The sequence below is a fragment of the Lissotriton helveticus genome, chromosome 5_1, assembly GCF_964261635.1.
Source record: "Lissotriton helveticus chromosome 5_1, aLisHel1.1, whole genome shotgun sequence".
Lineage (NCBI taxonomy): Eukaryota > Metazoa > Chordata > Amphibia > Caudata > Salamandridae > Lissotriton > Lissotriton helveticus.
The window spans coordinates 1,824,074,767-1,824,101,067 of NC_136065.1; the positions used below are offsets into that span (position 1 = coordinate 1,824,074,767).

Sequence of the window (26,301 nt, forward strand, 5' to 3'; positions counted from 1 at the left end):
GAAATTGAGAGGGTGCAGATCTAGGATAGGATGAAGGTCTCCTTCCTTCTTGAGCACCAGAAAGTAGCGGGAATAACAACCACAACCTACTTCTGGAGTTTGCACCCTTCCCATCGCTCTCTTAGCCAATAGAGCCATCACTTCCTGGCAGAGCAATGAGAGATGGTCCTTTATCACCTTGTCCCAAGTGGGTAGCATGGGTGGAGGGGAGGGAGTAGCCTCGTCGGAAAACCTTAAGAACCCAGAGGTCTGATGACATCCAGTGAGACAGGTGATGGCGTATCCTGCCTCCCACTGGGTGGCCATTATGGTAAGAGGCAAACTAAAGGGGTTTGGAGACTGTGGCTGCCGGGGGCGTGAGGGGAGATGGACTGGCCCTTCCTTTGGCTACCCGATCAGCGGTACTGGACTGCACAAGAAGACAGGTGGAGTTTCCATCTGTACAGTCCTAATCTACTGACCACCATGATCTGAAATTTTGATCGGGAGTATTGTGGCATTAGCAGCCTCTTTCCTTAAGTAAATAAGAATCAAAGCATAATCTATGGTGGAATAGGTCCTGTGCATCTGTGAGCAGTAGGTGTAATCAAACAAGCAGTTCTTTTCTTACTTCGGTTTCTAAGAATTAGCCTTTTGAAATCTAGGGACTAACACTAAAGATTTATAGGCAAAATCTTTTAAATTGCTTATTTATGCATCTATTTACTTATTTGGAGAGGTTTATAGTACAAACCAGACTGAAAGTAGCAGCAGAGCATTCTACATAAAATTACAGTTTGTAATGAGGCGTATTGGTATTATCGCATTCCAGACTATACTACTGGGTTGTGTCCTGTGTCTTCATTCTTTATTTAGCTTGAGGTCTTTTTGCTCCCAATTTTTTTTTTCATGTGCATGCAGTTAGAAGAACCAAAGCAGTATCTATGTTTTTTCACTAGCAGATACAATGTTATGTAATCTACAAATTAGACATGTTCTAAACAATTCTGGAATGATATCCAACCCACAACTAGATGTTCAGTTTGGCTTAGTAAAACAGAGAACCATTTTTGGCAGCCACTGTATTTGGTGGTATTCACTGGCTTCTCCAGTCTATAACAAATCTGAAAATTTCAAACAGTTTGAATAAATGGAGATAGAAAACATTACTTACCTGAGGGACAAGAATTTCAGCTGGTGAATCACTCATTGACCTCTCACTGTCAGTACATCCAAGATGTGGGTATTGGCGGAGGGTATAAATCTGGGGCATGAGGTAAGTTGATGGGGTGCAACATACACACCTGCTTAAGATTTTACTAAGAAATAAAACTTGTGCCACTAATATAGCTCTCGGCTTCTGGTCTCGCTGATCGACCCTAGTGGAGAATGGGAATCGATGCGCCCGCTCGACCTCCCTATCCCAATCCCACTTTGTAGCTTCCGGAAATGCTTTTCTAAATAGGTCGTTGATAAACCCTCGAGGATCTGACCCCTCCTTCCCTTCAGGTATTTGTAGAACCCTCAGATTATTCGGGCAAGACCTACTTTCTATGTCCGCTAGCTTCCAGTTGATATCTTCCTTAGTAGCCAAATGAGTCTCAATAACAGTCTTCTGTTGAGATACTTCATCCTCTAAGCTAGATATGCGTGCCTCTGCCTCGTTTACTCTTGACTAAAATTCAGCATGTGATTTAACCAGGCGCCTAACAGAATTCTGCAATTTCCGACAAGAGTTCTGAGCCCTTTGGCTCTCTTCTCGAGTCTCCTCCCGGTGCTGCATAATTGACTGATAAATCAGGGCTAATGAGATTTCCTCCGGCTCTACCCCTGGACCAGGCAAAAGATTGCCCTGCTTCGCGAAGTTTTCTGAGACCACCTCCTTTCCATCCGCATTCAAACACAGTTTTCTTACTGTTTGGACATCATTCTCCGGCTGATCTTCCAAGTCCAAGCTACTATGCATGCTTACATCTCCCATACTCATGTGTATTGCATACTGCTGAACAAGGTCCTCCGAAGAGGACATTGACTGTTCTGAAAGGGAATAGAAGTCAGCTGAACCAGTCTCAGTAATCTGTGGCTGAAGCTCCTGGTGTTCCTGACTACCTTGATTACCTTGTTGATCCACTTTAGCACTAAAATCACTTTTATCTGCTTCCAAAGATCCCGTAACAATCCCTGCAGAGCTAGCCACTACACTTCTCTCCATAGCGACTTCATCTATTGCGACATCCGATGCTTCCTCCAGCGTTTCCAAAAGCAAATAATTATCGGCGGTATTAAAAGTCCCATTGCCCGGGGGCCCCTCTCTATTTCCAGCCAGCTCTGCCCCTACTTCAGCATCTGACTCAACCGGGGTCCCAGGGGTCTCCTCTATTGACTGTACTTTGCCCCCTCGCTGCTGCCTTTCAACCTCCTTATTCTTCGCCGCCAAAAATAACTCCGGGATTTTCTTCCCCGTTGTTAGTGCCGCAGCCGCGACTTTAGCCCGGGTTGCCGCCGCTCCGGAGCCTGAGTCAATTACTCCCTTCTCCATCCGTGCGGCTCCCCCCACCTGAACAGACCCGGTTGCACACTCCACACCGTCTGTCAGTTCCGCGGCTGCACCTCCCTGCGTTCGACCACCTCCACGGTTGTTTTTCGGTGGCATCTCTCCTCGCCGCACTTCTTGCTGCAAACAGTCCTTCACAGAGCCGCCGAATGCAGCACAGGTGAGCCGGTCCTCCAGGAACGCCCACCGGCCTCTCCTCCGCCGCCACCACCACGCTCTCAACGCCGCGGAGAGCCGCAGCCGCAGCATCCGATCCGGCAGCCCGCCACAGCACACTCACGAAAACCCTGGAGGTCCTACAGCCAGCGGTAAGTTTTAGCTATAAGTTTACCAAGGCCAGCATACAGTTCCTTCCTTCTCCTTCGCTCTAACAACGATGTACCCAGAGAGGTCCGGCAGGAGCGGCTCGCTCACGCGTCCATCATGGACGCCATCTTGCCTCTCTCTGTCATTACCCTTTCTCGCCCGTGAGGAGGTATTTCTGAAAGCGCGGCCTCACAAGAAAAGATGTGTTTGCACGCCCTGACTTGTGTAAACAATCTGTTGAGCTACGCTGGCAGTATCGTCAAATGATTCCCGAATTCCAGGCTAAGGGGGCACAGGCATTCTTAATGTATCCTGCTAAAATGAAAGTAATCTATAAAGAGCGTACACGCTTTTTCACAACAATTGGAACAGCTAAAGAATTTCTGGGCTCAATGTAGCATAATTAGTTTATTTGTCAATAATGAATGCTGTGTTCTTAGATTATAGGGGCAAAGAATCTAATGATTGTTCAGGTTTTCTTTATCCCTTTCTTCTTATTTTTCTCTATTTTTTTACATGGTGTATTGACAGTAAGGATGGTATGTGACCTGAGGGTAAAGGCAGGGGGGTGGTGGTGAGCTCGCATCTACAGGACCATAAGTCCTAAAGCCTTGTTAAAGAGGGGAGGGGGATAGACAGGGAGGGGGGTTCCTAAGGGTGGAAGGGTGAAGGGGTTGAGGGGTGGGTTGGGGTGTGTTCGTTGGGGTGTAAAAGGGGGAAACAAATTCAGAGCAGCAGGAAATGGTACAAACTGCAAATTGTATATCAAAATTTGTATTTAAGAGGTTATAAAACACAAGAGGGAGATGCAAGGTTTTTCTGTTTTCTTTATTTATTTTGTCAGATTTGTTTGGCTTTTGGAGACAGGATTGATGTATAACTTTGATAATGGCAGGTAAAGATATAAAGATATGTACGTTAAATGTGTCAGGTCTTAACAATTGGGCAAAGCGTCAAAAAGTGGCAGCGGAAACTCGCCAAATTCGGCCTGATTTGCTTTGTATTCAGGAGACACATATACCATGGCCTAATAGAGCGTTACTCAAAGATTTAGGGTTTAGTCTGTTAGTGACCTCCAGTAAGCTCGGTACAACTAGGGGGGTAGCAATTTTAGCTGCTAGTAGCTCTATAAAGTGTGGGCGAAGGTTGGCGGATAAGCTGGGAAGCTGGGCCATTGTGGAGTGTGGGTTAGAAGGTCACCACTTCACGTTGTGTACGGTTTATGGGTCCAATTTGGATGAGCCAGGTATTGTGTGTGATTTAAATACAGAATTAGCGCTGTGGCCAGCCCCTTTGATAATATGTGGGGATATTAATATCAATCTGACAAATCAGTCATTATTAGAGGGGCCCCAGAAATATGTTGGACGGAAACCTAAAGTTTTTAAAGCACTTTATGATTTAACCCGGGATCATGGGCTGGTAGATGTGTGGGGTAAATTAAAGGGTCAGCAGTTGGGATTTACTTTTTATTCACATCCACACAAAAAATTAGTTAGGTTGGACCATTTTTTTGCACCCTTTTCTTTATTAAATGGCGCATTTATTCAGGTATTTCTGAGGATTTCGTCCGATCACGCCCCTGTAGTCTTAGAGTTGGTGGCCACTAGGGCGAGGAAGCCGTATAATTTTTTACAGTCGATAGGAAATTGTGTTTAAATAACAAATTTAAGGAGCACGTGAGGTCGTGGATTAGGGACTTCTTTTTGCAAAACAGGCTGTCTGCACCGATCGATATAATTTGGGATTCTTTTAAAGCCTGTTTGAGGGGAAGTGCTTAGTTTTAGTTTGTATTTACAGAAGAAACAAAAGGAGAAGCTGGCTAAGTACTATGAGGCGCTTAGGGGGCGGAAGGTGGGTTAATGAGAGGCATTATCTCAGGTAGGCAGGATATTTCGGAGCTATTAAACATAGTGGCCAAATGTAGGTCGAGGGTTTTAGGTTTTTGGAGTGAAGAGAATGCCAGGAAATATCTGGTCTCGAAACAACAACTTCATGAGTTTGGCGAGACTGTTGTTCGAGTACTGGCGTTGCGCCTGAGAATGAAGGGCTCGGCGAGAGCTATTCAGATAATGGAAGATCACAATGGTATGACACATTTGGACCCACAAAGGATACTCGCTATATTTCAGCAATTTTACGCTGCTTTGTATACACATCAGGGAGGTGGAGACGGGGGGAACAATGGTGCGGGATAGGAGGAGGTGGTACAATTAGACCCGATGCTCGTAGAACAACTTGACTCCCCGATATCCATGATAGAAATGGAAAGGGCTGTAAAAAGCCTAGCAGTGGGACCTGATAGAATACTGGTTGAGGTGTATAGGCTTTTTTTTCCACTCATTAATGATGAGATGCTGAAGGTATTTCTGCAGGCGCAGGCAGGGCAACCACCTGAATCATGGTCAGAAGCCACTATTGCGGTTTTCTGCAAAAAGGGTAAACCTCCAGATTTGGTCAGGTCGTATCGTCCAATTTCTTTATTAAATTGTGACAATAAAATCTATTCTAAAATGTTAGCTAATCGCCTTTCTTCTGTTATCACCTCCCTGGTGTCTGTGAATCAGCATGGTTTCATTCCCCAACGTGGAACCACGTAACATATCAATAAAGTTGTCACGTTGTTTGACATGGCTAGTATGGAAAAAAGGGAATTAGCATGAATACTGCTGGACGCAGAAAAAGCGTTCGATCGAGTGGAGTGGGAATACTTGTGGCAGCATATGGCTTTGGACCGAAATTTCTGACAGCTAAACAGGCATTATATGAGATGCCCACTGCTAAGATATCTGTAATGGGCTTTCTTTCAGATGAGGTCCTTATTACTCGAGGCACCCGGCAGGGGTGCCACTGTTCTCCCTTATTATTTGCTTTGTACATAAATCCCTTTTTGGAACGATTATTGCATAATGTTCGAATCCCTCCCTTTTTGGTTAATGGTTATGAATTCTCTGTTTTCGCATACGCTGATGACATAGCTGTAATCACCGTGGATCCTGCTGGTGCCATGGAAGAAATTGAGAGGCTAGCTTAATGTGTCAAAAACACAAACTTTGTGTTCAAATAGTACTCAGTTTAGAGATGACCGAGTAATAAAAGAAGTAACATACTTGGGCATACTAATACGGTCAGATTTCAACGAGCTGATGGAAGTAAACTGGAGTTCCTTGATTGGAAATATTAAAAAATCTTTGGATACATGGGGTCGGCTTAATTTTACAATATTAGGACGATGCAACATCATTAAAATGAAGATCTTGCCTAAGGTTTTGTAATTATTTCGTTCCATTCCTTTAGAAGTTTCAAACGCTAGCCTACAAATGCTCCAGTCAATCTGTGGGAAATTCATTTGGAGTCCAGGAAAGCCCAGGCGGGCGATGCATTTTATGACTTTACCTCATGAGAGAGGGGGCTTAGCAGTCCCGGACTTTGTTTTGTATTACTACGTTTGCTTTTTGTTGAAAATGCTGTTGATTCTCACGGGTGAAGGGGCTATCAGTGCAGCTAATGCACCTTCGATCTTTGAAATTTTAATGGGCCCTATTGCTAGGCAATGTTTATTTACTGAAGTTGATGGCAGTTACTACAAGTGAACGAGATCTAAGGTTTTAATTAGTGCTCAGAAAGTGTGGAAATGAATACGGACACTAATAAAAGTTGGTAAAATTTCTTATTATACACCCCTGCATGCTGTGAAGCTGTTACCTGGTATATGTCAGGATAATATTGCATTAGCATGGGGGAAACAGGGTATTAGAATTTTGGGTAACTTCTACTCTAAGGAAGGGGTTTGTAAATCTTTTGATGATATGGTTAGACAGTATGGTATTCCCAGAACACAATTTTTTAAATATTTGTAGATAAGGGACTTTTTACACCGGGTAAATTTAACTAGGGAACCCCATCCCTTAATAGAAAAAATTAGGCGGCAATGCAGAATTGGAGAAGTATATCAATTATTATTAGCTAATCATTTGGATGATTTGGATAAGTATAGGGTAAAATGGTCTAGGGGGAGTCAGAAGTTAATATTGAGGAACTTATTGCATTATCTAGGGAAGAACTTATGTCTGCAAATTTGAGGGCTCAATTTTTTAAATCTTTGTTTGATTTATACTATACTCCTGCGCGTATGGTTAAGTGGGGGACAAAATTTGATGGCAAATGCTTCCGCTGTCAGGAGGAAAATGCTGACAGTGTACATATTTGTTTTAAGTGCGATAAGTTGTCGAGATTTATAGTAGACCGAGAACATTTTTTGTCATTTGTTTTGAAAGTAAGGATGATTATTACACCTGCGATGATGGTTATAGGGATGGGGCCAGGGAGTAATGGGGATAACCCATTATATGTACATAGGCAATTTATATATTTTTTTCAATGACTGTAGCACGTTTATGTATAGCTACAGAATGGCTTCATAAAGAACCACCAGTGTTTGAAGTGTGGCATGCTAAAATGTACAATTATTGTAAAATGGAATGGGGTTTGTTCTGTGTGAAGAAGCGCAAGATTGATTTGAGCATATGGGGAACATTCAGGGAATACTTTGAGGATTGAGATATTATTGTACTTAATTTGAGTTTTCTGCTCATTTTAAATTGATTGTTTTATTATGGTTATATACTGTGGAGTAGAAGTGTATTGTTTGTACTCTTTTGATGTGCTTTTGTTTGTACTAACTCTCTGCTGCTTTGAATAAATAAATAAAAAAAAGAATAAAACTTGTGAAAATCTACAGAAGCCTGAACAAGGAGTGGCACAGAGCGGATGACTCATTTACATAGCACACTATTTAGTTAAACTCTCGCTCTTGCCTATATACTGCTCTGTATTGGCTCCTCCGTGATGTTTCAGCCAACCTTGGCTGCTTTTACCCACAATCTAGTCTCAACATACTACTCTTGCCTATGTCCCTATGAGTTTTCATACCCAAGTAATAGCCTCTAATACTAGTTTCTACATTGGCATCACTGCCTATAGTAGTTGCTCTTAAGGCTAAGTTTCCAGGGTCTGTTCTTACATAATTCCGGTTTCTTTCAACTGCTTATAGCTATGATATATTGACAAATTTCAGTTCTTATCCATATCCAATGGCAAGGGCTCTCATCAATTGATCTCATCTCCAGTGCCTGCTCAAACCAACACACCCCAGTTTTCAGAGACTGATCGTACTATTATCCAAGCCTCTGGGGGTTAGGCTTATCCATGTTCCCATCTCTGTACTTACCCATGTCCCAGTCACCAGCAGGTCCTCCATCATTTGAATGTGACTTGTGAGTCAATGACATGGAATTATGAGCCCTTGAGGTTACTGGTGACACTTCAATATTGGTGTTACATGTGAGTGCATTCTGAGAGATCGGCCTGAAAGTTCGCCCTTCTGTCTCAGTAGCTCCTGTACCAATTGAAGACGACTCTGCTCTGAATAACAGTAGATTTTGGGCCTACAAGGAAAAGACAAGTTACACAATGAAAATTAGAGAAAAAGTACAAATGATCACAAAAATCTAAGTATTTCAACTATTGAATCTTTAACAGTAACATAGCTCATCCACCTGCATGTGCCTTGGTGCCTGATGCCGACCATCCTCCTACCACGCATGTCCATTAAACTCTTTATGGTACAACCGAGTTTCAGTAAACGCAACAAAGCAAAATGGTTTTATTTTTGCTCAATTTCCTCTGTTGCCAGGACAATGCTTGCACCTACCAGGTAGGTAGGGCATTCTCAGTTAGGTGTCAATTTCTGCCTCACCTATAAACTGTTTCGGGCACTCAAGGCTTCTTACCAAAGCCAAGTGACGGCCATTATTAAATTGCCATCTATCACCACTGCAGGTCAGAGCTCAGAGATAGAGTTGTTTTTTAATGCTATATAGGAACATATGTGAACTCGAGCCAACCACTCTTTTTTTGAGTTGAGTCCTCCAATTACCATCAGCCTTTTTCACAGGGAGATTAGATCACATTTCCTCTTCCTAGGACTGATGAAGTGGCTGAGTTACATCGCTCGAACGGCAATTTAGTCACTTAAATGTTCATCCTATTCATAGTCTTTATGATGTTAGAGTACACAGAGCATAATCTCAGAAGACTTTAAAGACAGTTACCAGAAAGTAAATCTCACGCGTTTTTTCACAAACATGAAAGATACAAACCAATTCTCTGACCATAGGAGCAGATGTGCAAGCCTGTAATGAATATGATGGAACATGTTCTGCGGGGTATATGTTGGAGGAATTCATGCTTAGTTTCTGTGTCACATTTTGGATTGTGAACTAAATCAGACTTTACTACAGACCATCTTAGTGGAGAAATTGTCACTTGTGATACAAAACTCGCCGCTCTGAAGAAGTTTCAATATAATGAGGGAACGAAACATATTAGCTGTTTTAATCTTTACGAAAAGAACAAAAGCTTGTTTTACCTTTAAGGAATGAAGAATAAAGAAAGATTCTTAGACTATAGGATTTGAAATATTTATGAAGCCCATTAGTTGTGTGTGCTCCTAACTATTCATTCAATTTGTTTTCTGCACCAAATGGAAACAGTATCTGTTTCAGAGGATTACTGAATTGAAAACACCTCTGGACACTAAAAGGTCTGGCCACAGTAGTGCTGTTTGTATCGACACAGTTGCTGTATACTTATGTTATTTTGCTAATTATTTTTTAAATATGTGTAATGCTCTGGAATCCCATTTTACCTGCTGGAACATCCCAATTCATTTGCATGATGGTGAGGGGCTCATGATAGAGAAGGTATTTGCTGTGACCAAAGCCATTTGAGACAACTTTATTTCAAGTTGCCACCCAACTCTTTGAGGAAGGCATAATCTTAGGCCAATTGCCTAGCTTAAACAATACCAAGAAATAATTGTATTCCTTTGTCAAACCATCTGGCTAGTTATATTTTGAACTATCATTCCATGACGCTTGTCTGGACAGTACTATGCACCAAAGCATTTATATAACAATCACAGTTTTTCACTTACCTCCTGCAGCTCAGCTGTTTGGCTGATGCCATCTGCTGGATAGATCTTCACCACATTATTTGGAGTGACGTTCAGATAATGGCTACGACTGGATGGAGAGAAAACTCCAACCTGCATCAAGAGAATAAACAGTCATCTCTTGTAACAAAGTCATAATGAGTTAGAAGACAATTAGAGCTATGATGTCAGAGACACACGGAAGACCGATCAGACCCCTTACGTATTTTATATGTTTTATCTAAAGAGAACCAGAGAGTTTCACACTGAACTGCTGAGCTAACCAGGCCCTTAAAATTACTGAAGAATTAAAGGAGCACAAGGAATAGTAGAAAAGAGAGTAAGGATGGCAAAATGGGAGAGATAAACAAGTGATCAAGGGGTGGTCAATGTGATAGTTAAAATGCATCATTTTCAAATGGTAGAATTCCTTGGAGATCTAGATTTTGCTTTTTCAGAGGAAGAATTTTAATGTCCCACATAATGGCACTGTAGTTCAGGCACAGTAAGAGATCCAAGATAAAAGAGCTACTGTTGTAAAAGATGGTTTCAAAGCTTTCTTGAGTCTACATTTTGGTGTTGGAACTATCAGAGCGGACATGATCTAGAGCAGCGATTCTTAAACCTGTAGGCTGAGGACAGCCCTGGGGTCGCAACACCCCAGGGGTGCGTGGGCTACAGTGCCTAGCGCTATCCCATGCTGTCAGAGAAAACTGGGGCCAAAGGTCAGCAGTAATATTGAACCAAAACAAGGTAATCTAAGTCAGTGACAAAGCTTATGTTTACATTTCTCACATTCTAGCAAATTTCCTTCCCTATGAGAATTTCTTTGTTGCAGCACATTGTTTTCCTGCAGTTATTTTCATACTGCATATTAATCTTGTACTGTGAAAGCTGTGGCCTGGGTCGCTTGTAGGTATTTCTCTGAGTTCAGGTTGTGAGTCAGAGTTTCTAACAGGGCATTATTGAGCGGTTTGGAGTTGAGGCAGAGCGATTTTCTCACAGTGCTCATCAGTGAGTTATCAAGGTGTTTTGACTACTTGAACATCCAATCATTGGATTCTTTGCAGAGTTCACAGACTAATGGTAACATTTGCCAATTGTAATTATATGTGAAAGTATGTGAAGGAGGTACAAAGCTGCTGAAATATTGAGACACAAATAATTTACACTTGAATAGGTGTGTTCTGTTATATGTGTGTGAGGGGGCAAAGGGGGCTGGTGAGTGAGTGAGTGAGATGCCAGGAATTATGTGCACAAGGAGAGAGTGAAAAGAGGGCGCAGAAAAAGAAAACAATGATGTGAGAAACGTGGAAATTAAGAACTTCAGAATGAGGTGGCGAGAAAAAGGCTTGGGGTCCCTGGCTTCCTGTAGTAACTTAGTTGGCGTCCTAAGAAGTCAAAAGGTTAAGAATCACTGACCTAGAGATTTTATCATAGGGGTCTCTAAGCTCCGACATGGGCAGAGTCTGATAGCAAGGTGGTAAGAAAGTTTTCACCTTCTATTAATTTGGCTAGCTGAATAGCAATACGTTTAGCCGTTATTTTACCTTACAATGAAAGTTTGGTAAGGGCATAATAGCCTGTAATTATGTCTGGGCCAACTACAGTTTTCGTGTGAACTGTTGCCACATGCATTAGCGCACGTAGGGATGTACCTGGTGAGTGGAAGGGACTTGTGTTGTTGCAAAACAGTTTATAGAAAGAGATAAAAGAAGCTGTTTTGATTATGGTAGGCACCATCGGGAGGAAGGTGTGGGCGCACGTAGGTGTATGGTGAGGGACGCACCTTGGAATAAGTGGTGCCCCTAAACCCTTCTTGCATGGGTCACTGAAGAATCTACGTTTGGGGTATCTATGAACCAAGTTATAGTTTAGACGTAGACACAGGTGACCCTAACAACAAGGTAATTCTTAGTGCAACATTGCCTCACCAGGAGCCCAATTGTTCGTCCTGAAGAATGCCGCATTCAGTAGAGCCAGAAACATGTTGACTACAGTAATAGTGGTGATGGGGTAATAGTTTCCCTAATCTCCACATTCTCAATTTTTAATACCAAGTAATGTGTCCAATGAATACATGTAATCTAGGATGCTGCATTGGTTTTTAAACTCACTATTCACGCTCCCACCAACTAAACAAATTAGAAATGCCCCTCTGTCTTCAGGTGTAGGCCCCGCTCTCCATCAAACAGGGTTTTTGAACAGAGAGGGCTGTCCTATGAAGAAGAACAGCCCATTACATTTTTTGGTATGCCCAGCTCTCCTATTAAGTAGAGCTATGAGGGACACTGCAACATCACTACCAATTCTTGCAACCAATTGTGGAAGGTTGTCATCAAAAGGATTCGATTTTTACCCTGATGGTACTAATATTATAAATGAAAAAAAAGAGTTAAAAAACTCAGTGTAGTTTGCATGTTGTAGGGAAGGTTTACCTTGAAGCATGTGTGATAGTGAAGGATTTGAAAAAGATTGTGCAAGAGTAGCACGCTGTAGTTTGCTTAGTTTTGGATCTGCTGAAGACAAAATTAGGCTTTGCTTGATTAATCGTAATCTCTCCTATTGTTTTTAATTACCTGGGAGTCTCTGAACATGTCTGAATGCCAAGATCTTGTGTAGCATTCTTTTTTAATTTAGCTTTTCACGTTAACAAGGATTTTTCTGGTCTGGGGTTTTAACTTTATTGCAGCTAATGTGCTTGTTACTTCACTGATTAATTCAATGTTATTGCTCACTAGTGAGTTAGATATATTCTTGTTCTGGGGTCAGACTTCATGGGGTACCAAAAAACTTTTGACTATAGGATAATGACTTTCATATGATAACGGATTAAGAGAGGAGAAGAGGAATTGGCAGGTTGTCAGACTAGTTGTCACCAAGGTAAGATGTCCAGTAAAGATCAATCTAAATCCCTCAAATAGTGGCGCTGTGCACTCCTACCCTGAATGGTCAAGATGCAACAATGACGAGATACCTGGTGTTCATCTTTGTTGTCATGGGTGAACACGGATCATTCATGTGTGCCATGACAGACCTGTCTAACGGATGGCCGTCTTGTTGGACTGGGAAAGGGGCCCAAAGTGCAACACTTATAGTGGTGAAAGGCTACTACCTTCGCCAGGAGAGAAGTAGCACAAACGTGGTGGTAGCAGAATCCCTTTAGAAGAGAACTGGAGTGAGGCCTACACAATGGATTGAGGAGAGCCAGATGGAGGAGAGCAAAACTCTTTGATATAGGGAGAAGTAACAGAGTAGGGCTGGGGCACATATCCCTGGGCCTAACACCTAGAAGTGAACTTCTAGTCACTCCCATGGCCTATGTTGTGGGCTATGAGATTTGGAGTCGCTCCAGCCGTGACAGACTTTCCTATCCTTCCTCCAGAAAGCAGAGAAGTGGGCACTTCAAAGGGAGTCGCCATTCAACACAAACTTCAAAGACTCAGACCCTACACCACATTTGGTGTCTCGAAATGGACTAAAAGACGTGGTGCTCGAGGCCTCCAAAATTGTCAACTGTCAAGCAGCCAGTCACACTGCATGTTGAGGAGGAGAATCTCTGCAAGATTTCTACTTGTGACCAGGTGGGGGCTAATATCTGCGAGTCTCCCAGCTGAGTGATGAGACATTACACAGGGAAATCTAAGACCATCTGTCCATTTTTCAACAGAGCCCCTCAACTCGATATGGTTGAACTTACAGACCTCCAACAAGGAGTAAATCGGTCTCATCCACAGGGATGATACCAGACTCATGACAGGGTGCAATTATCAAGCCGATTCATAAGAAAGGCAGTCGGAGAAGACTGCTAATTACAAGCTGATCGCCCTGCCTAATACTATGTCTAACTGCTAGGGACACACACTGTCAAACCATCTTGCGAACTGAACATTTGATGCATGTATTATCCCTAGAGAAGATGGTTGGATTAAGGACAAATTATTTCACTGTGGACCACTTTATGTTCATCTGGAAAGCATCAAGGAGATTGATTATACTGCTGTTTTGTCTAGTTGTGTCGCTTTAGATCTGGTTGACAGTGGTGCATTATAGAAGAAATTAAGCAATTGTAATATACCTCATTACCTGTATTCTAGAAATTGGATTTAGGTTGATCTGAACGGCCATGGAGTTTAATCGGAAACAATTTCAGTTGACTATGGTCTGAAAGAGGAGTGTGTTTTAGTGCCCTTGCTATTTAGCCTTTTTATTCAGATCTTCCTACTATATTACCGAAAAAAGTCGGCGAAGTCCCTTTGCTGTGTTTAATGTATGCAAGCAAATTGATTTTAATGCACTACATCTCAGGAGGCTTACAACGCAAACTTCTATATTTTATATATATATATACATACACACCTGCACACATACCCACCCACACACATATATACACGCACACATATATCTATCCATCTATCCTGCACTATCTTGAATTGCAAAAAAAAATAAAATTATATATATATATTGCGAATCTGTTGGAGCTGTGCTTCTTGCTTTCTTTTGCGCCCTTTTCTGAAGAAAGGGCGGTCGCCATTAGGTAGTTATAGTTAGGATGTAGTTTCCATAGCAAGAGCGGTTTTTCATTTGGCAATAACTTTACCGTTGTTTGAGGAATCTTTGGGAAACTTTCAAAACTAGTATGACACTCTCGCTAGCTGTTGTCTTGAAAGTTTCATTGCGAGCCCGTCAAGTGGGGGTCCCAAAACGCGTTTTCCCCACGTTAATTTCCATAAGAACTTTAGACACGGCTACAGCCCGAACTGCTGAACAGGATTACACCAAATTTGGTAGATATTGGTCCAGGGAAGTGCCTTTTTGTGATTTGGTGTAAATCAATTCTGTAGATTTATAGATGTCAACCGAAATTCTGATTTGTACATACAAGGAGGCGAAGGGTCCACATACCCTATAGCGCTGATATCCAACTGGCTTCGAACACTTCAAACCAGCCATCTTGGGGCACGGCTTGAGCAGAGTTCCACACAAAAGGGGACAGACCCTGGCCCACTAGGCCTCTGAGGTGGGGGGTAGGGGGATGGGGGGGGGGGGGGTGGTTGGGAGGTCCCAGAGGGACACTGCAAAGACCAAAAGCATTTCTTTAAAACATACAACAAAAAAAAAAAAAGAAATATGTCAGTGGATTCTCGTTGGATCATCGGCTCCCGCAAAAAAAAAACTGCAGGCTCCAGTGCATCTTTGCTAATAGGCCTCCTGGGTGGGCCAGCTCCCAGACGGAAGCATGGGGTGTTTAAATGTCCTGGGGACCACCGCCTGCCCAAGGCCAATATGTTTTTAAGGGGGAGGGGGGCTCTCTAATCCAGGCCCTGGGACCACCACCTACCCAGGGCCACATTGAAAAATAAAATCTGAGGGGGGCGGGCGGGCGGTAATTGGAATGGGGGCGGGAGGGGGGCATGGCATCACGCAGCCCACCACCCGGGCCGTTCTCGGGTACCGCCAACTTGGCGGGACAGGCCCTACAATAAGGAAGAGGTCTGCGCTGCCTCCCTACTGGAACCATAGATGGCCTTAGGGACAGCCAACGCACCCCAAACCCGTCATAGGCTGGCTTCTGCTATGTCCCAGGGGGCCTACCCTGGGTTAAAGTTGTTTGCCATAGCTTTACCGCTCCTGCAAGTCACAGCAAACGCACCGCTTACTGCAAGCGAAAGCTGACTAAATGCTGTTGCTTGCTGTAAGTGGATTATTAGTCTGTTTCTCTGCCCGCTATCAAGCGAGCAGGTAAATAGATGAATTGCCTTCAGACACAGGGAACTGCATGTTTAGCAGCTCCTTCTCTCTGAAAGCACTGCCGGCTCCAGCAGGAGGAAGGGAGCTGGCAGGGACTGCAGGGGCCTTGAGGCGTCCCTTGCGGAACCAGTGTTAACTGGGTGCCCTGGGAACACCCAGTACTAAGGGTCAGGTCCCAGGCCAAGCGGCACCCTTCTCGTATTAGAAAAAATAAATGAAAAGGCCTGGCCCGATGGGTTGGGATAGATAAGAAAAGAAAAAATAACAAAAAGGCCAGCCCGGGTAGAAGTTGCTGGAGACCCCACCCCCTTTCTCAACCACTCTGGAAAGGGGCCTCCGGGCGCACAACTTGTTGGGGGGATGAAATCCCCCTAGCTGGTGAGGGTCCGTGGGGACCAACAACCCTTCCCGCTACCTCCAGTAAGTCCTAAAGCAGGATTGCTGACAGATCGTCCGAGGCCACGCCCCTTTCTCCACCACTCTGCAAACGCACCTCCTGGCGCACTACTGGTTGGGGGGTGAAGTTCCCTTGGATGCAGAGGGTCCTTGAGGCCAAGAACCCCTCATTACCTCTAGCAAGTCCAACACAACAGGACAGGATTGCTCAGAGCTGGTCAGAGGCCTCGCCCCCCTTCTCCACCACTCTGCAAACGAGACTACTAGTTAAAAAAAAATAGAAATTCACTTAAAAAAACAAAGGTTACCGGGACTTTATAGTTAGCAAGTAGAATTTAAAAGACTTACAAATTCACTGTAAAAAAGAAAGAAAAAAAAAAAGGTTACTAAGACATTATAGTTGGGTTCAGATTTCACTTGTACAAAGCCCTAATTAGTTATAGTTACCTGAGCTAACTAAAACGTATGCCCCCGCAAAGCACTGCTTATGACCTCACATATTCAATCACCCATGACATGGTCAGAGACATCACTGATGACATCATCCACAGAACAACACACACCTCCATACAACCTCTCGTACACCCACTCGCATACCTGAGCAACCAGTCACATACCCATACAGCTACCCATACATACACTTACTCATCGATAGAGCCACTCGCACACCCACTCACACAACCAACCACTCAACCATACAGCTACTCATATAAATAGTCACTCACCCATACAGCAGCTCATACAGCCACACACCCATACAGCTACTACACAGCGAGCAGCCAGTGTAGTTATTTCTCCCCGGCCGCCATCTTGAGTGAGGAGGTTGCTCGGCGGTGCCGTTTGGGGTCGCGCACTAGTGCAGAGCCACGTATTGGCTCGCGTAGGCCTATTTAAACTGCCAAATGCAAGCGTGCAGCGCACACGCGCAGATGGCACTCCAGAGGCAAGCCAGTCTGTGCACCGGCCGTGCCAAGTGCCAGTTATGCTGCCCGAATTGAACTAGATCAAGGTAGGATAACTTACTGTAGGGAGAGTCTGCTTAGTATTGGTAAGAGGGAGGGGAGCCTGACCTTCCAGAAATTTCGAGGGACAACCAGAATATCTTAAACTGCCGGCTACTGAACTGTAGATCTTTGGCAAAACATCACACAGAGATCTCCAGTCTGGTGGAGGACCTGGACCTAGATGTCCTGTTCCTTAAAGAGACTTGGACTCGCACTGACTCGTTGGTAGAACTGGGCCTTGCCTGTCCAGAAGGCTTTAAAATCTTTCACAAACCGACCTTGAAGCTCTTGGGCATAAGGAATAATGGTTTTTTATACAAGAAAAACTGAAGGCAAAACAAAACCTGGATTAACCAAAGAGGTTTCTCCGTGCAGCTTTATCAACACTAGAGTCAGATTTCATACTGGAAAAGAGACAATCGTGTCTATAAAGGGGTGGACTGATTTTCAAGATGTCACTCTACAAATATCTGAAAGAGGAATGTTTGTAAGTCAAGCTGCAATGCCTGCTTTCCCTCTAATTGATGAGCTCTCTGTAGAGGTTTACATGTCAATTGATATCCTAGGGACATGCAGGGTGTAATCTAACAAAAAAGGACTGTTTTTATGTGGCCGGAACTTGACAAATGTGAGACAGTAATTAAAGACCAGTTGGTTAGACTTGCGGGAGGACCTAGGTTTTAATAGACACACACAAAGAACTCAACACTCAGAAAGTACAATGAACACTCTGCTGCAGAGAATGGGTTTGCAAAGAAAACTGGGAGAGTGATAACAATGTTATTATGAAATTCTGATACTATGACTTCTCATCACCATTCTATGTGTGGAAAAAACTATACAAGCCTCAATCGCTGCGAGGTCTATAATTTCACTATCTCTATCAGCTGAGGTGATCCCTGTTAGAAAGGCTGTATTTCAGGAACAATGCTGCAAATAAGCCATGTGAATTGATCTAAACCCATACTTTTTTGATAAAACCAAATTGAGCTCCGAAGAAGAGGACGCCCTTAAGGGAGGGTGGACCTTTTTCAGGTCTTCTAAAAAAGTATATAATGAAAGGAATTTTGAAAAGAGTGCCTGATTTTGTCCCTTCCTATATGCTCCCTGATGTAAAAGGAGCAGTGAGATGTACTTCAAAGGAAGAGACAAGTTGCTTTAATTGAGTCAGATATAAACAGTATGGAATAAGGACATTCTCCAGTAGGTGCCAGAACTGTAGACTACGACCAAGGCTTGCTATCCTTCAAATGGAATAGGTTTTGATTATGGTGTCAACAGGAAGGCTACATCTTCCATTTCAACGAATAGCAAGGCCTAGTATACAGATGTTTGGCTTCTTTTAGAATACCCATGCATGACAGAAGACGCTTTAGATTTCTGTATGGTCTAATCTCAGACGCAATGCTGGCAAAGGATATCAGGTTTGGGTAAAATAAGTGACCTGTTCTAGCATTGTTTACATGGTAACCTCTCGTGTGGTTTGAAAGATATTTGTAACAGAGGCAGATATCACCACTACCAGTCTGAAGCAATGAGAATCATTGCTGCTTGGCAATTTTTGAGTTTTTGTAAGACTGTGGGTATCAAAGAAATCGAAGGAAGATATAAAGGTAAGTCCTCTGAACAGTTCATTAAAAGGGATAATAACCCTGGTTCTGGTAGACTGGATGCAAAATCTTGGCACTTTTTGGTTTGTGATCTTGTGACGAGATCAGTCATTGGATAGTTCCAGTCTATGAAGATTTGATGAAGAATGTAATTGTTTAGAACCTATTTACGATTTTCTTCATAGAATCGGGTTGGGAAATGCATATGCTGGTTAGGAGACATGGTAATTGTATTACCTTTATGGAATGACCCCCCCCCCCTGACCAAGAACCACAACCATCTTATGTGACTACAGTGACAGAGGTCTTGATCCCATGTCACCTTGCTTATTTTAGGTAGTCAGGCTTTGGCTCCGTCTTGGCCAAGGCGCAGCAGATCTTGATGCAGAGGATGATCCATCTGGACAGCGTTCTATTGCGGATAGCCTTGCCCTTCATCTTGCCCACATATACGATGAAAAGTAAGTCATCAGGTAGAAGCTGATCGCCCTCTTGGGGTCCAGCGAAGTCTCTTCTCCTTGGGCGGGTGAGGATAGAATGTGGGTAAAGTGATGGATTTCCCTAGGTGGAAATGAGTGACCACCTTAGGCAGGAAAGCAGCTCCGGTCCTAAGAACCATTTTATCCGCATGAAATGAGGTAAACGGAGTCTTGGAGCTAAGAGCTTGCAGCTCACTCACCCTCCTAGCAGAAATGATTGCAATCAGAAATATTGTCTTAAACGCCAAGAACCTTAAGGGGCAACTATGTAAGGGTTCAAAAGGGAGACCCAATCAAGTAAGTGAGAACCAAATTCAAATAACACTGAATCAAGATAAAGTGAGTGCGAGAAAACCTATTGGTGAGACACTTAATGATTCTCATAACTATGAGAGATTTAAATAAAGAGGAATGATCTGGTAAACAGAGACAAGCAGACAAGTAGCCTTTAACAGTAGCAATTGCACAACCCTGTTGAGCCAGAGACAGAGAGAAACTCTGAATATCACACAAATGAGCCTGCAAACGATCAATTGATCTCTCTCCACACCACTTAACAAACTTAGCCCACCTACCAGAACAGACAGATTTGGTGGTGTGTCTTCTGGCTGATAAAATAACGTTCACCACATCTACCGGATTGAGAAAGAGCTCAGATTGACCTGTTCAATCACTAGGCATAAAGATGCAGGCTCTGGAGGTGGGGGTGTAGAACCTGCCCCTGCGACTGTGAGAGGCGGTCTGTCCTGAGGTGGAGACTGAGTGGAGGGTGCGATGCGAGGTAAATGAGGTCTATGTACCATACCCTTCCTGGCCCATCCGGGGTGAATAATAGGACTTGGGCCCGGTTGTGAATAATCTTTCTCAGAATCTGAGGAATCAAGGGTATGGGAGGCAACGCGTAGAGAAGCTGAGAGACCAAATTTAAATGAAAGGCGTTCCCCAGCGCTCCTGCATCAGATACTGGTGACTGCAGAACAACAGCCAGTGTGCGTTCTCTTCAGTATCAAAAAGGTCCAACCAGGGGAACCCCCACATCCTGAAAATGTGATGGATCACCTCTGGATGGAGACATCACTCCTGATCGGCCGAGTACTGCTGACAGACTGTCCGCATGCAAATTCAGCCCTCTGGCCAGATGATTCGCAATCACGCAAATATGTCCATTGTAATGGACTTTATGTCAAGCTCCAAAAACAGCACGTGAAAAAGTTACAGAGCGTGCAGAATGCAGCTGCAAGACTTATTCTTGATCTTTCCAAGTTCCAGCCTGTTTCTGCATCCATTAGGGGACTCCACTGGCTTTCAGTGAGTAACCAAATTAAATTGAAGGCATTGTGCCTCACTTACAAGGCCTTACATGAGAGACAATACAACCCTATTCCTCCCTGCTTGTTGATGTACAACATCGTGGTAGTGTTGTCAGTCATGATCTGACCGCAAAGGGACGGAAGAAAGGCCTTGCGAGTCAAATGTATTGCCCGCAATTTCACAAGATTGATGTGAAGGAAAATGCTACTTACCAGTATGCATCTGTTCTTGGCATGTAGAGCTGCAGAGTTACACACTGTGCATAGATCGCCACCTAGTGTTGGGCCCAGACGTGTACGCGAAGTTACATCTTTGAAGGTGTAATAAGTATCCTATGAGGTGTTGAATAGACACATCTAAAGGATTGATGTGGTTGTTATGACAGTATATCACAAAACATTTCCACTTGGCTGCATAACATGCTCTAGTGGTGGGACATCTAGCTTCTTTAATAACGTTCATACAGTCAGGGGGAAGGTTAAGGTAACCAAACTCTATGACTTTAGGAGCCAGATCACTAGGTTGAGCTGAGCTAGGTCCGGGTGTCTGATCTCTCCATGGTTCTGGGTTAGTAAGCGTGGAGACAGGTATAGCTTTTGGTGCGGTACCACAGAAAGTTACAGCAGTGTGGTGTACCACGGTTGTCTGGCCCAAGTTGGAGCTACTAGAATGAGTGTCAGGGCATGTTGCTGTAGTTTGAGTACCACTAATGGAAGTAGTGGGAGAGGTGGAAAGGCGTACAAAAATTTGCCGGACCAGTTCATCCATATCGCATTGCCTTTGGACAGCGGGTGTGGATATCTGGCGGCGAAGCTTGGGCATTTGGCGTTTTTGTGGGTGGCGAAAAGGTCTATTTGAGGTTGTCCCCACCGTTGAAAGAACGGTTGAAGAACTTGTGGATGAAGTTCCCACTCGTGGGTCTGTTGTGTCTGCCGACTTAACAGATCGGCTATGGTGTTTTGTACTCCTGGAACATGTTGGGCTAAGAGGAAGATCTTTAGTGGTATAGCCCATCTCCATATCTGCCGCGCTAACAGAGAGCTGTGGAGAGTGTGTCCCTCCTTGTTTGTTTATATAGTACATGGCTGTCATGTTGTCTGTGCGGACCAAGACAACTTTGCCCGATATTTGCTTTTGGAATGCCTTTAGGGCTAGAAATACGGCTAGTAATTCCAGGTGGTTGATGTGTCCGTTGTCATGACTATTTGAGGAACTAGCTGTAGGAATGGTCGGCCCTTGGAAAGGTTTTTGGTGCTCCACCATTGCAGAGAGCGTTGAGTCAGACTGTCTACCAACACTAGGTCTGTTAATTGACCTTGAGCCTGGTTCCATTGGCGTGCTAAGCACTCTTGAAGGGGACGCATTTGTAGTCTTGCATGAGGCACTATGAATATGCAAGAGACCATCATTCCTATGAGTTGCATGAACACTCGAGCTGGAAGAGTGTGTTGCATTTGGAATTTTGCTAGAAGAGCTTGTATACTAGTTATCCTGGCAGGAGAGCAATAAGCTAGCGCTAATGCGGTGTTTATTGTGGCACCGAGATATTACTGTACATGGGACGGTTGCACATGGGACTTGGTGTGGTTTACTGTGAACCCCAAGTCGTGGAGTAATTGGATAGTGGTGTGAGTGTGTTGTACACACTGGCTGTATGAGCTGGCTTTTATTAGCCTGTCGTCCAGATATGGGAAGACGTTAATGTGAAGTCTTCTTAAGTGTGCTGCAACTATTGCTAGGCATTTGGTAAACACTCTTGGTGCTGTTGTGACTCCGAATGGGAGTACCATTAATTGATAGTGTTGACCGTCTAGTACAAATCTGAGATACTTTCTGTGCGCTGGGTGAATGGGAATGTGAAAATAGGAGTCCTTGAGATCTATAGTGGCAAAGAAGTCGTTTTGTAAAAGGAGAGGAAGGACCTGTTATAATGTGACCATAAGGAAGTGGTCTGATTGTATGTACAGGTTTAGTGGTCTGAGGTCTAGAATAGTCCTTAGAGATCCGTCCTTCTTTGGAATTAGAAAGTACAGGGAGTAAACTCCTTTGTTTTGCTGGAGCAGTGGAACTTTCTATTGCGCTTTTTTGTAGGAGGGATGTTACCTCCTGCCTGAGCAGTGTCAAACGTTCTTGTGACATTGGGTGCTGTTTGGGTGGTATGTTTGGGGAGTAGATGTTAATTCGAGACAGTAACCTGATTGAATGATTTGTTGCACCCACCTGTCTGATGTGATGTTCTTCCAAGCAGGAAGGAATTGTTGTAGTCTTCCCCCAACTGGAGTGGAATGTGGTGGGGGAAGTGGAGGGAAGTCATTGGGCAGGGGTGGAGGCAGAGCGGGAGTTGTTTGTTTTGCCTCTGCCCTTATGGTTGTTACCCCCGTAACCTCCTCTTTGGTAGCCCCTACTAATAGGTGGATTGAGTAGGGACTTTGTAAGAAGTAGAGGGACTATCTTAGGAGTATCCCCTGGCAGTGCCTCTGTAAGATGAGCGGCGAAAGGAGCGTCTGGGAGCTTGCGACTGCAAGGCTCCCATAGATTTAGATGTGTCTGTATCCTTTTTCATTTTCTCATGGGATACGTCCACAATAGGCCAAAATAAGTGTTGCTCATCAAAGGGTTGGTTGAAGATGGCACTTTGTACTTCAGATTTGAAACCTGAAATGCGTAGCCAAGCATGTCTACGCAACAGGACACTGGTATTAATTGCCCTTGAAGCAGTATCTGCTGCATCCAGGGCACAACGAATAGAGGCATTGGTGATGTTTTTACCCTCTTGTATAAGCTCATTTGCCATATTTTTGTACTTATCTGGAAGGTGCTGCATTATAATTCATCATAATGTGCCCTGTCGTATCTTGCAAGTAATGCTTGAGTATTGGCAATAAGACAAATGTTTGCTGCCTGTTACGCTGTTCTTTTACCTGATGCAGCAAGAAGCTTAGACACTTTATCTGGTGGGGGGGGCCTCGCCTGATGTTTGTGAATTTGCTCTTTTGCGTGCGTTGGAGACTACAAGGGAGTCTAATGGTGCAGGCCCTTTAATGTAGCCTGGATCTGAAGGGGCAGCCTTAACCTTTTTTTTCAATTCAGGGGTTGATGATTCGAGCCCTAACTGGGTCTTTGAAGACTTCTGGCGCATGCTTAATAACCCCTTTAAGCATGGGTAAAATTGATGTGGACCTTTGTGCAGTGTCAAAGGTATCCATAAGGAAGTCTTCATCTACTGGGTCAGTATGTAGGTCAACCCCATGGTATTGGGCAGCCCTATGTACCAGTTGGTTAAATCCCATAGTGTCCTCTGGTGGAGAAGGCCTTGAGGGATACATGTCATCTTGTGGGATGGTAGGGACATCTGGGGTGCTAGAATCATCCCAAAGGTCAGGTGAGCCAGGAGGACTAGAATGATCTGGTGGCTCACTATCTGCACCACCCCCTGTGTCATCAGAGGTGTCATCCCTGTTATCATCGTCTTCTAACGGAGTAGGAGATGGTGTAGGGGAGTGATGTGGTAGGGGAGGAGGTGGCGAAGGAATATGAGGTAGAGGCGAAGGTATCCTTAGAGGAGAGTTTACAATGTCCTTTTTCTTAGGATGAAGAGCAGGTGCAGGCATGTCCAATGGTCGTTTTTTAGAACCAAGAGTTAGTCGACCAGTTTTTGGATCTTTAATCAGAGTTTTTTGTGTAGGGTCTGGATGGAATAAGTCTTCTGTGGAAGGTAGATCCTTTTGGTGCCGAAGGCTTTTTGGGCACCGAGCTGTGAGCATCTTTAGGCTTTGAAACAGGTTCTTTGGCAGTGTCTTTGGCCGGTGGAACATTTGTCTTTTTCGGCTCCGGGGATTTTTTTGGCTCTGGGGATTGTTTTGGCTCCGAAGCGTGGGAGTCGGGTATTTTGATTGGCAATTTGTTTGCTCTGCTCAGAGTGTGGTTTTGGAGCCGAGGAGCTAGTGCTAGTCTTCGGCGCCGAGTGCTTAGATGCTGGTGTGGAGGAAGACTATGTTTTCTTTTTCGGTGCGGGTATGTGTGCGCCGGCACCATGGGCAGGCTGACTCGAGCCAGAGTCGCCTAAAGGCTTATTAGGCTTCTTTGCCGAGCTCGGAGGCGGGGCATGGGAAGCGGTGTCTCGGTGTGCACCCGGGCCCGAGGGTGAGACCAAAGTCTTTTTGGAGGGTGTCGAGGAAGGGTCGGGTCGACGTGTGTACTCACGACACGCTGAGCTGGAGTGATGTCCTCGACGCCTCGGAGTTGCTGTCAACGCCATGTTGTTGCTCCTGTTTTGGGATGTTGACACCCTCTTCGAAGATGTCGTCTGGGATCGAAGCTGACAAGCGAACCATTGTTCTTCGAGCTCGTCGGTCCCGGATCATCTTCTTGGAGCGGAAGGAGGCACAAGCGGAACAGTCTCTGGCCTCGTGCTCCGGTGAGAGGCAAAGGTTGCACACCTCATGGAGATCGGTGTGGGGAAACTTCGACCCACATTGAGGACACTTTAAATGGCGTCCTTTCCATGAGCTGAAAGATGAGGCCTGGGTAGGCCCGAAGGCCTTAGTCGACGACCGGAATCGAAGACTTCGGAGTTGAAGAGTAGCATCTATTGGAAACAATACAGTCGAGTCGGTGAGGATTGCGCCCTGAAGGAAAATCGGTTCCAACACGGAGCGCAGGAAACACATCCGAGCCCGGTGGCGGGAAAAAACAATCTAAGGATGGAGCCAATGCCCATGCACAATATGATCCAAAGGGGGAGTCACCTATCCTGTGACTTCCAAAGACTTTTCAGGACAAAAACAAACTGCCAACATCCGGGCCCAACACTAGGTGACGATCTATGCACAGTGTATAATCTGCAGCTCATATGCCTCGAACACAATCTTTCCTCTAGAGACCAAAGGCCGTTGACCTCCAGATCCCCCCCGATGAGCTCACACCATAGAATGGAGGCATCCTTTATCACTGTGGCCACCGCAGAAGGAGGTTGAAACAGCTTCCCTTGAGACAGGTTGTCCGAAACACTCCACAATAACAGCTCCCCTGCAGTGTCTCTTGAGATCCTGACCACCTCCTTGAGATCTACATTGTGTTGAGACCACTGCCTGCGGAGGGCCCTCATGTGCCAGTTTGCCCGAAAGACCAACAGTATGCAGGAAGCAAACAGACCAAGCAGGCGCAAGACCTTCAGGACTGGACCAAGCGCTCTATTCTGAAAAAGTGGAATCATAGCCTGGATGTCTTGAATTCTCTGCAGAGGCAGGAAGGCATAACTCACAGTAGTGTCCAGTACTGCCGCTATGATCAGGTTGCGCTGAGAGAGAATCAGGTGAAATGTGGATATGTTTATCGAAAAACCCAAGTCGTACAACAGATGTGTTGCTACTTGCAAATGATGCAGCACGATCTCTGGCGACTTTGCTTTGAGTAGCCAGATAGAGAAAAAAAGGAATCCCCCGACCTTCTGAGATGTGCTGCTACCACCGCCATCACTTTTGTGAAGACCCAAGGTGCAGGAATAAGACCAAATGAAAGGATCGCAAACCGTTTTACGTTGGGGTCTCAAAACTATCAGAGACACTTCCGATGCGACTTCAGGATGGGAATGTGCAAATGCACATCCAGCAAATCGATCAACACTATAAGTCTTCCTGCTGCAATGCAAGAAGAACCTGAGCTAGGGTCAACATCTTGAACTTCTCCTGCTTGAGGTACAAATTCAAGACCCTGAGATCTAGGATTGGCCTTAATCGACTGTCCTGGGGAATCAGGAGGTTCCGGGAGTAGCATTCCGGACCCCTTTCCTGCTCCGGAACCACCTCTATTGCACCTTTTTGCAGTAAAGATAGAACGCCAAGCTGTAGTAGCAACAGGTGCTCTTCTAACCCACGCGGATCTCTGCAGTGTCTTCAGTGGCTTGTTTAATTTAGAA

At 44.5% G+C, this 26,301-nt stretch overlaps 1 protein-coding gene across 2 annotated transcripts in view; it reads right to left on the reverse strand.

The window, feature by feature from the left end:
- Positions 1–26,301, reverse strand: part of HROB (homologous recombination factor with OB-fold) — a 153,357-nt gene that overhangs the window by 23,358 nt on the left and 103,698 nt on the right. For both annotated transcript variants that reach the window (XM_078645201.1, XM_078645202.1), the window contains exons 8-9: positions 9,837–9,947; positions 8,070–8,286 (exon numbers count right to left, since the gene is read on the reverse strand). In XM_078645201.1, coding sequence (XP_078501327.1) covers positions 8,070–8,286; positions 9,837–9,947 — 328 coding nt within the window. The remainder of the gene's footprint in view (positions 1–8,069; positions 8,287–9,836; positions 9,948–26,301) is intronic.